At 44.5% G+C, this 11,372-nt stretch overlaps 1 protein-coding gene across 1 annotated transcript; it reads left to right on the top strand.

The window, feature by feature from the left end:
* The first annotated feature begins 4,756 nt into the window (after positions 1-4,756).
* Positions 4,757-6,427, top strand: LOC133068387 (zinc finger protein PLAGL2-like). The gene has a single exon (XM_061159625.1). The coding sequence runs from the start codon at positions 4,943-4,945 to the stop codon at positions 6,425-6,427; it is 1,485 nt and encodes a 494-aa protein (XP_061015608.1). The 5' UTR covers positions 4,757-4,942.
* The last annotated feature ends 4,945 nt before the right edge of the window (positions 6,428-11,372 follow it).

Here is an 11,372-nt window from a genome sequence, read left to right as displayed (position 1 = left end):
TTCTTTCATGCATAATTTTGTTTGAGTCAGTATGTGTGAATATGAATAACTGCTTATTCTAATGAAATCATGACAATATATGTTTCTAATAACCTGACTTAATGGTGCTGGTTGAGTTAATTTAAGTGGAACCTACTTCTTAGCCTCACTGCCCTTCCTGAGTAATCCAACCTCATTAATTTCTCAGGGGCTTCGCACAAATCCTAGTCAGTAACTCAGAAGTCTTAAAAACTTAATTTTGGATTTATTTTCTTTTTTTTTCCTGTTCCCTGCAGCATGTGGGATCTTAGTTCCCTGACCAGGGATTGAACCCTCACCCCTTGCAATAGAAGGACAGAGTCTTAATTACTGGACCAGCAGGAAAGTCCCTATTTAATTTTTTTCATTTTTTTAATTGACGTACAGCTGATTTACAATGTTGTGTTAATATGTACTGTACAGTGACTCAGTTAAACACATATTCTTTTTTAATATTCTTTTTGTAGAATATTAATTAATCACAGAACATTTTGTTTGTTTTATAATTAATTAAATAATTTTTGGTCTTTGTTGCTGTGCATGGGCTTTTCTCTAGCTGCGGCAAGCAGAGTCTATACCCTAGTTGTGGTATGTGGGCTTCTCATCGTGGTGGTTTCTCTTCTTGCAGAGCACGGGCTTCAATAGTGAAGCAAAAGTGCTTGATAGTTGTGGCACATGGACCCAGCTGCTCCGAGGCACGCAGGATCCTCCCAGACCAGAAACGGAACCTGTGTCTCCCCCATTGGCAGGTAGACTCTTCACCACTGAACCACCAGGGAAGCCCTGACCATTTTTAAGTGTGTAATTCTGTGGCATTAAGTACATGCACATTGTTGTACAACCATCACCACTATCTAACTACAGAATTTTTCCATCTTCCCTAATTGAAATTCTGCCCCCAATTAAACACTAACTCCTCATTTCTCTTCCCCCCCATTTCCTGGCAACCGCTGTTCCACTTTTTGTCTCTGTAAATCTGACTACTCTAGGCACCTCGTATAAGTGGAGTCATGGAATATTTCTGTCTTTGTTGACTGGCTTATTTCACTCAGCATGATGTCTTCAAGGTTCAGGAGACAGTTGGACAGATATCTCTTTAAGTCCCTGCCTTCAATCCTTTTTGGTGTATACTTGGAATTGCTAGGTACAGTAACTTTACAATAAATTTTTTGACATGTCTCCATACTGTTTTCCGCAGTGGCTGCACCATTTTACATTCCCATCACCAGTGCACAAGGATTTCAATTTCTCCATATTCTCACCAGTGCTTGGCTATTTTATTTTTGTTTTGTTTTGGATGATAGCCATCCTAACGCATGCCAAGTGGTACCACACTGCGGTTTTGATTTGCATTTTTCTAATTAGTGATGTTGAACATCTTTTCATGTGATAATTGGCCACTTATACATTTTCTTTGGAGAAATACTTAGTTTGGTCATTTCTCCATTTAAAAATTGAGTTGTCTTTTTGCTTTTGAATTGTGGGAGTTCTTTATATATCCTGGATATTAAATCCTTATCGGCTATATATTAATCATTTGCAAATATTTTCTCCCATTCAATAGTTTGTCTTTTTACTTCCTTGAAAGTATCCTTTGACGAACAAAATTTTTGAAGTACCATTTAATCTAGTTTTTCTTTTGTCCCTCACAGTTTTGGTGTCAGAGCTAAGACTCTAGAGCCAAATCCAAGATCATAAATATTTATACTTACATTTTCTTCTTAGAGTTTTATGACTTTCACTCTTATATTTAGGTCTTTGATCCATTTTGTGTTAATTTTCATATATGATGTGAGACTGAGGTCCAACGTCTTTCTTTTGCATACGAAAATACAGTTGTCTCAGCCCCATCTGTTGAAGAGATTATTTATACATTGGATGACGCTCCTGTCAAAACTCAACTGGTGTTAGGTGGATGAATTTGCTTCTGGACCCTCAATTCTATTCCAATGGTCTATCTGTCCTTATGCATCTACCACACTGCTTTGATTACTGTAGCTCTGTAGTAAGTTTTGAAATCTGAAAGTGTGAGTCTTCCAACTCCATTCTTCTTTTTCAAGACTGCTTGGCTATTTGGGACCCACTGCAATTCCAGAAGAATTTGAGGATTGGCTTTCCCATTTTTGCAAAAAAGTCTGTCTGAGTTTTCACAGGGACCACATTGAATTTGTAGTGTTTTGGGTACTTATATCTTGATATAAAGACTTTCTATCCACAAACATGGTGTCTTTCCATTTATTCAGGTGTACTTTATCTTATTTCAGCAATTTTCTATAATTTCTGGTGTACAAATCTTTCACCTCTTTGGTTAAATTTATTCCCAGGTGTGTTAGTCTTTTAGTTGTATTGAAATGGAATTGCTTTATTAATTTTCTTTTCAGGTTATTCTTAGCTGGCAAATAAAAAAGCGATTAACAGTCATGTGTTGATCTTGTATCCTGCAACTTTGCAGAATTTATCATCTCTAGTAGCTTTCATGTGGATCCTTTGAGGATTTCCTATAAATATAGGATAACATCACTTGTGAACAGATAAAGTTTTAATTCGTCCTTTCCAGTTTGTATGTCTCCTCTTTATTTTTCTTGTCTGATTGCTCTGGCCAGAATTTCTAGTACAATGTTGAATAGCAGCGGGGAATATGAACATCATTATCTCATGCCTGATCTTGTGAGAAAGTAGCCAATTTTCACCACTGAGTATAATGTTATGTGTGGGTTTTTCATAAATGTCCTTTATCATAGTGATGGAGTTAAAGGAAAGTGAATCTTTAACATGCTATTTTTAGAAATAATTTGAGGCCTAGGATGATGTAGAGTTTGGTGTTATTTTTCTCCAAAGATGATTTTCAATGGCTTTTGTCAGTTCCTCAGATATGCAGATGACACCACCCTTATGGCAGAAAGTGAAGAGGAACTAAAAAGCCTCTTGATGAAAGTGAAAGAGGAGAGTGACAAATTTGGCTTAAAGCTCAACATTCAGAAAACTAAGATCATGGCATTGGTCCCATCACTTCATGGCAAATAGATGGGGAAACAGTGGAAACAGTGTCAGAGTTTATTTTTTTGGCTCCAAAATCACTGCAGATGGTGATTATAGCCATGAAATTAAAAGACACTTACTCCTTGGAAGGAAAGTTATGATCAACCTAGATAGCATATTAAAAAGCAGAGACATTACTTTGTCAAGAAAGGTCCGTCTAGTCAAGGCTATGGTTTTTCAGTGGTCGTGTATGAATGTGAGAATTGGACTATGAAGAAAGCTGAGTGCCGAAGAATTGATGCTTTTGAACTGTGGTGTTGGAGAAGACTCTTGAGAATCCCTTGGACTGCAAGGAGATCCAACCAGTCCATCCTAAAGTAGATCAGTCCCAGGTGTTCATAGGAAGGACTGATGCTGAAGCTGAAACTCCAATACTTCAGCCAACTCATGCAAAAAGTTGACTCATTGGAAAAGACCCTGATGCTGGGAGTGACTGGGGGCAGGAGAAGGGGAAAACAAAGGATGAGATGGTTGGATGGCATCACCAACTCTATGGGCATGAGTTTGAATAAACTCCGGGAGTTGGTGATGGACAGGGAGGCCTGGCGTGCTGCGATTCATGGGGTCACAAAGAGTCGGACATGACTGAGCGACTGAACTGATGAACTGAGAGGCCTGAGCAATGCAAGACTACCTTAATCCAAACTTCAGGTTTGGGATTTCTGGACATGTGCAACCAGAGATAAGGTAGGCTTACTCCCTTATTATTCAGGCACAGCCATTTGGGAGGCCATCTTAAATCAGGGTGCTGGCTTCCTAGATTCACCACTGCCCCTCCCCCAGCCCCCTTGGAGGGACCTGGACTCAAAACTCCTTGCTTTAACCCTCCATGGTTGCCAGAGGCAGAATACAAGGGCTCAGGGCAGAGGCTGCCCAAGTGCTGCATTCACTCTCTGGATTCTTCCTAGGTCTTGGCCTGGTATTCTCTCATTATCTCCCTAATTCTTGGATGTTTTAAAAAATATATTTTAAAAAATATTTCATTTGTTTTCTTGGTTGACTTTGGCAGGAGAATCTGCTAGCCTACTGTTCCTGGAAGTGGAGTCTCTACTGATTATTACTTTTCCAGAGACAGGGACTGTGAGATCCAAGTACAACTTTCTTATCTCTTATAGGAGATGCAAAGGAACAAGTTCATTCCTTATCCATTTATGCATAAGTATATTTTGAAAAGAGCAGGAATCTGCAACAAGAGGCCTGTAAGGGAGGCATTAGTGTTACTTATCTACCCATGGTGCAAGCAGGCATGATTGCATTTCACAAAAAGCTCAGCCACCTTCTTTGCTTATAAACAATGGTCTCACAATACTATAAAGCTACAGTACTCAAATCAGCATGGCACTGGCACAAAAACAGATGTGTGGATCAATGGAACAGGATAGAGAGTTCAGAAATAAAACCACATACCTATGGTCAATTATTAATTAATTTATTTTTTGGTCATACTGTGCTGCATGTGGGATATTAGTTCTCCAACCAGGGATCGAACCCGTACCCCTTGCATTGGGAGTGTGGAGTCTAGACCACTGGACCTCCAGGGAAGTCCTCCTATGGTCAATTAATCTTCAACAAAGGAGGCAAGACTATACAATGGAGAAAAGACATTCTTGATGAAGTCAGATCACACCTTCCTGCCATACACAAAAATAAACTCAAAATGGTTTAAAGACTTAAATATGGCACAATGGCCTGACCGCCGCCACTACCGGGGCCTGAGCGGGCCTGGCGGAGCCCGAGCGCGGCCCGGCCCGCAGCGCGGGGCTCGGAGCGCGGTGAAGAGATTGTTTTCTGAAGGCTGCGTTGGAGGCTGTGACAGAGCACAGAGCCCTGTGGAGCTGATGGGGAGGCTTTCTCAATAACATGGCCCTTCACCATTAGCCTTGCCATGACCACATTTTTCACCAGCGTCCCCCCCTGGATTCAAGATGCAAAGCAGGAGGAGGAAGTGGGCTGGAAACTAGTGCCCCGGCCTCGGGGCCGGGAGGCGGAGAGTCAAGTGAAGTGTGAAATCTCGGGGACACCCTTCTCAAATGGGGAGAAGCTGAGGCCTCACAGCCTCCCCCATCCAGAACAGAGACCATATAGCTGCCCTCAGCTGCACTGTGGCAAGGCTTTTGCCTCCAAGTACAAGCTGTATAGGCACATGGCCACCCACTCAGCCCAGAAACCCCACCAGTGCATGTACTGCAATAAGATGTTTCACCGCAAGGATCATCTGCGGAACCACCTGCAGACCCATGACCCCAACAAGGAGGCCCTCCACTGTTCTGAGTGCGGTAAGAATTACAATACGAAGCTGGGCTACAGGCGCCATCTGGCCATGCATGCCGCCAGCAGTGGGGACCTCAGCTGCAAGCTGTGCCTGCAGACCTTCGAGAGTACCCAGGCCCTGCTGGAGCACCTGAAGGCCCACTCACGCCGGGTAGCAGGTGGTGCCAAGGAGAAGAAGCACCCCTGTGACCACTGTGACCGGCGGTTCTATACTCGTAAGGACGTGCGGCGGCACCTGGTGGTCCACACAGGCCGGAAGGACTTCCTGTGCCAGTACTGTGCCCAGCGATTCGGCCGCAAAGACCACCTGACGCGTCACGTCAAGAAGAGCCACTCGCAAGAGCTGCTCAAGATCAAGACGGAGCCGGTGGACATGCTCGGCCTGCTCAGCTGCAGCTCCGCAGTCAGCGTGAAGGAGGAGCTGAGCCCCGTGCTGTGTGTGGCCTCCCGGGACGTGGTGGGGGCCAAGGCCTTCCCTGGCACGCTGCCCATGGGCATGTACGGTGCCCACATCCCTGCCATGCCCAGTGCGGGCGTGCCACACTCCCTGGTGCACAACACGCTGCCCATGGGCATGAGCTACCCTCTGGAATCCTCACCTATCTCTTCTCCAGCTCAGCTTCCTCCAAAATACCAGCTTGGATCTACCTCATACTTGCCCGACAAATTGCCCAAAGTGGAGGTGGATAGTTTTCTGGCGGAGCTTCCTGGAAGCCTGTCTCTCTCATCCGCTGAACCCCAGCCCACCTCACCTCAGCCGGCGGCAGCTGCGGCCCTCCTAGATGAAGCACTGCTCACCAAGAGCCCCGCCAACCTCTCTGAGGCTCTCTGCGCTGCTAATGTGGACTTCTCCCACTTACTGGGCTTTCTTCCTCTCAACCTACCCCCATGTAACCCACCTGGGGCCACAGGAGGCCTGGTCATGGGCTACTCCCAGGCTGAGGCTCAGCCCCTGCTCACCACTTTGCAAGCTCAGCCTCAAGATTCCCCAGGAGCTGGGGGACCGCTGAACTTTGGGCCACTGCACTCCTTGCCACCTGTCTTCACCTCTGGCCTGAGCACCACGACCCTGCCTCGTTTCCACCAGGCATTCCAGTAGCCACAAGGAGGCCCTCAGCTCAATCCCGGCTCTGTCAGGGAGCCTCAGAACCTGTCCCATCGGCATCCCCCGTGAAGGCAGCTAAGCTTTCAGAGCCGGGTTCAGAAAGAAACGATTCCAGCATCTGTATGCAGCACTTGGTCTGGGGGCTTAAGCTCCAGGATTAGTTCCGGGAAGAATCTTGAGCCCTAACCCCATGAAAAGATGTCATACAATAGGACTTCAGGTATTTTTACTTTTTTTTTTTTTTTTAATCTGAATCGGGAGCCACACCTAGCCTTCTCCCTCTCCAAAGCATCGGAACCTCCTTCTCTTTGAAGAAGGGAGAGGTCTCTTGAAGACACACAGGGTTTTACTTCGGATGACCTCGAGAGAAGTAGCCCAAGAAGCCCGTCTTCTGGTCCCAGCCTGCAGACCCCACAGCAGTTGGTCAGGCCCTCCTGCAGAGGGTCCATCCCCTGCTTCCAGTCATCAGGCAGGGGGGAAGCCTCTGCTTGCTCCCCGTTACCTCCATCCCTCTTGTCTCAACGTCTCCATTTTCAGTCAGTGTTTTCCAGCAACGGTACCGTTTACACAGTCGCTTCAGACACACCATTTCACCTCCCTTGCTGAGCTGTTAGCCTTAGAATGATTGCAGTGAACATTGTTTACACACCGTGAATCCATTCCCACCAGTCCATTCCAGTTGGCACCAGCCAGAACCACTTGGTACCTGGTGTTAACTGGAGCCCTGTTTACAAGGCGGAGTCGGGTCCCGACTTCTCTTCATTTGAGGTCACATTTTTCCCCTGTGGGGAAATAAACTGACTTTGGACTGCTTCAGTCTCTGCCATCTTCCATGACTGTGTCTGTTCTTGCCTTCCTTGGCAGAGTCCACAGGAGACAGGCAAGAAGATTGGAGCAGTTTTCTCACAGGTCTGCAATTCTGTTTTTCTTCAAGTACATCATGACCCCCTCATCCTCCTTTTGAACTGGAGAGAGGGGAAGAAATGAAAGGTATGCCCACTTCCACTCCCCCTGCCCCCTCCCCCCCATTCCTTAATCCCTACCCTGAATATCATGAGTTGTTATTGGTCTTGGAAGGAGGGATTCGGGTTCTAGGCTGGTGTGGATAGCAAAGGAGAGGGTGTGAGCCTCTCATATGTCTCTCCTGCCTGTCCCGTTTTCAGGAAGTTGTGGAATTGTTGGAAGAAGAGTTTTCAGAAAGTTAGGACTGGGCAGATAATTAAGTACTAATCATCCATTGTATCATGTATGGGGGGTATACATCATGTATGGGATGTATCATGGGAGGTAAACATCATTGCCTCCCATACCAAACTTTTTTCTTCTCCACAGTGTTCCTCCTCTCTCTTCCACTTTGCAGTCCCTCTGGACTCAAGGCCACTGTGCATAGGCTTCTGTGCTCTCCATCAAAGAATTTCCACCTTCCTCTTGTGGCCCCTCTCACTTTTGCCCTCAGTACTCAGCAAGTTTTCTTGCAATAAACGATTAATTCTTTTGACTTGTGGGGCTCCCTTGCTGCAGACAGCACAGCTTTTGCCCAACTGAACCTCACCCCTGCTTCATCTCAGTTCTGCATGGGCTTCGTTCTTCCCACTCGTGGAAGGGAGGCCACTCAGGGACCACCAGTATGGGGCCCTCTTGAGACACTTCCACTCTGATTCAGAAACACACTTCTACCTCTTTACTGTTAACTCCTACAGATGGCAGCCAGCAGTTTCTGGGCACTTCTCTCAGCAGGTGCCTCATACTGGCTTCTGGCTTCTTCACTAGGGTTTCAGGACAGACTCCCAAGAAACTGCCTCAGCCTCTTCTCAGTTCTCCCCGTCCCCCTCCTGTCTGGAAATCACTTTGGTTTATCATCAGGAACTGAGCAGGTCCAAGACCCACGCTTCTGCTTCAGCGCAGGCCAGTACTCTTTCTTTGAGGCGAAAGCCTTAAAATGTAGCTTCCTGGCCCTTGATTGGAAGCAATGTGGAATGAATAAACATGTTTTCATTTAGGCAGGCTAGCTTGGGATACCTTTTTTTTTTTTTTAAAAAAGAGAAAACCAGATATAAAGATGTCTGGCAAGATTAGAATCAGACTAGGTGATTTGCTTCTAAAAATTAGCTTCAGTGAGTCCCAGGGACTAATTAAGGTTTACTTTTAAAAGCATCCACCTTGGTAGCAGCCACCTTCTGCATGCTATGCATGTTATTGGGACTCGTATATAGGAAATGGTAAGTGAGGACCCAGTTGGGACTCAGTGCCGCCATTGTCCTTGTCGTCTCTGACCTTCATCACTAGACCCAGCAACCCTCACCCCTCTTTGCCACCTTTTCTGCACCTTTTGTTTACAGAGGTAAAGGGGCCTCTGGCTATGGAATATAAAGTCTTGGACTGTTAGAGGAGTCTCTTCTCTTTGCCTGCTCTTTCCTGTCCCTTGAATTCTCTCCCCCATTAGTGATGCTGGGAAACTCATAGGACAGGCAAAGCAACTTTAAAACCTTGTAACTTGGGGCCTTGCCCCTTATCCCCTCTTCTTCCTTTCAGGCCTGTTCCTCCTGTTCTTCCTTCAATGCCCTTCCCACCCACAAAGAATTTTCCTATCACTGTGAACTTTGCTGGTGCAGAGGAACATCTGCCTTCACCTTTTTTTTTGGACTGTAGATATCCAGCAATTTCTTAAACCTCCCTTTCCAAAAAAAAAAAAAGAAAAAAAAACGTCCTTATTGACCTGTTGTTCAAAGGATAAGAACAGCTTTATCCTACTCAGTACCAAACCCACTTCAGTACCCTTACTGAGGCCATGAGAGCCTAGGGGTTTCTGCCCAGGACAGGAGCCATGGCATGTTGGGAGAGACCAAACAGGGATCAGGAAAAGGGGTGATGTCCCCTTCCCCACCGCTTCCAACCTCTGTCAGCGATGAGCTGCCCTGAACAGTGGCAGGCACCTCCCCCTCTGCACAGAAGCTAGTCAGGGTTGAGTGCAGTCCTGGGGGGCCAGGGGGTAGCATGCCAGCTGGGTCAGCTCAGAGTATCTGCACATCTTGGGAGAGGGGAGAGGAACAATGAGTTTTTTTCCCATAACCTTTTATAAATGGCATTTTGTTCATGGAAATCCGGGAAGCAGGTGTGATTCCTTTTTTGCTCGTAGATATTGTCTTAAGTTGAACTTCTACTGCCCTAAACTTTACCCTAGTAGCCCTTTAAGTCCCTACGCCTCCTTCTTTTTGGTAGCTGTTTTCTCCAGCCCCCCTCCATCTCCCCTCTTATCTAGGAGCTATTTTTAAGTATGACTTTTTTTTAACAGTTTATATTGTACAGGATCAATATTTTGCTTTTTAACAAGGATATTTATGTAATAAACTTTGCCTTAGGCAGGTGTTGGCCAGAAAAGTCCAGATTCCTCTGGGATCCCACCCTGGCCTCTCCTGGAGCTCTGAACCTGCTGTGGAAGGAACTGGCTGTGACCTCACCACTGGAAAGTAGGGTCTGTGGCGAGGGAAAGGGGTGTACTGCTTCTGACAGGAGGAGGATCCACCATGGTAATCAAGTGCCTGTGTGGAGGGGTTTGAAAAGAAATGTTCTAGTTCAATTTCTTCAGATGTTCGCCTACTTCCTTAGCGGATTCTCCCCATAATGCACCTCTCCAGCTCTCACCATTTGGCACTGGAACTCCTGAAACACCACTTCTCATACACCCCACTCCCTCTCTCCCAGTGGTCAAGGCTTTGGAGCCACTCTTTCGTAATACCAGATTATTTAAAGAGAAAAATACAAGACAAAACCTAGCACTTTTGTAAACACAGTGAGTAACCTCGGAGTATTTTTGGCTTTATATAAAACAAGGTTTTTAATTGTAAAATATAAGTGCCATTAGAAAATGCACAAGGCCTATCTTTGTTAAAGTAGATTTTTCAATGTTTTACAGAATTACATTTTCAAAAAAAAGTTTTTATAATGAAGTTGTTTATTAAAAACTTCTGAATGAAAAAAAATAAAAATAAAAAAATTTTAAAAAAAAGACTTAAATATAGGACAAGACACTAGAAAACTCCTAGAAGAGAACACAGGGAAAACAGTCTCTGACATAAATCATACCAGTGTTTTCTTAGGTCAGTCTTCCAAGGCAACAAAAATAAAAGCAAAAGTAAACAAATGAGACCTAATCAAACAAAGATTTTACATAGCAAAAGAAACCATAAACAAAAAGACAACCAATGGGCTGGGGGAAAATATTTGCAAATTATGCAACCAATAAGGGCTAAACTTCCAAAATATACAAACAGCTCATAGAAAAAAAACAAACAACCCAATTGAAAAATGGGCAGAAGACCTAAACAGACATTTGTCCAAAGAAGACATACAGATGGCCAACAGGCATATGAACAGATACTCAACATCATGAATTATTAGAGAAATACAAATCAAAACTACAATGAAGTACCATCTCACTCTGGTCAGAATGGCCATTGTTAAAAGTGTACAAATAATAAATGATGGAGAGAGTGTGGAGAAGAGGAAACTCTCCTAAACTCTTGATGGGAATGTAAATTGGTGCTTCCACTATGGAAGACAGTAGGAAGGATTGTCAAAAAACTAAAAATAGGGTTGCCATATGATCTAGCAACCCTATTCCTGGCCATATACCCAGAAAAAAATATAATTCAAAGAGACAGATGCACCTCTATGTTCATAGCAACACTACTGACAATAGCCAAGACATGGACGCAACCTAAATGTCCACTGACAGATGAATGGATGAAGAAGATGTGGTGCATATATACAGTGGAATATTACTCAGCCATTAAAAAGAATGCAATAATGTCATTTTCAGCAACATGAATGAACTTAGAGATTATCATACTAAATGAAGTAAATCAGAAAGACAAATACCATATAATATCACTTTTATATGGAACCTAAAATATGACACAAATCAACATATCTATGAAAC

The sequence above is a fragment of the Dama dama genome, chromosome 13 (genome assembly GCF_033118175.1).
Source record: "Dama dama isolate Ldn47 chromosome 13, ASM3311817v1, whole genome shotgun sequence".
NCBI classification, from domain to species: domain Eukaryota; kingdom Metazoa; phylum Chordata; class Mammalia; order Artiodactyla; family Cervidae; genus Dama; species Dama dama.
This window is presented reverse-complemented; position numbering and strand designations above follow the sequence as displayed.

Coding starts and splice junctions, on each gene's coding strand:
- LOC133068387 (XM_061159625.1), top strand. CDS start 4,943: ATGACCACATTTTTCACCAGCGTCCCCCCCTGGATTCAAGATGCAAAG.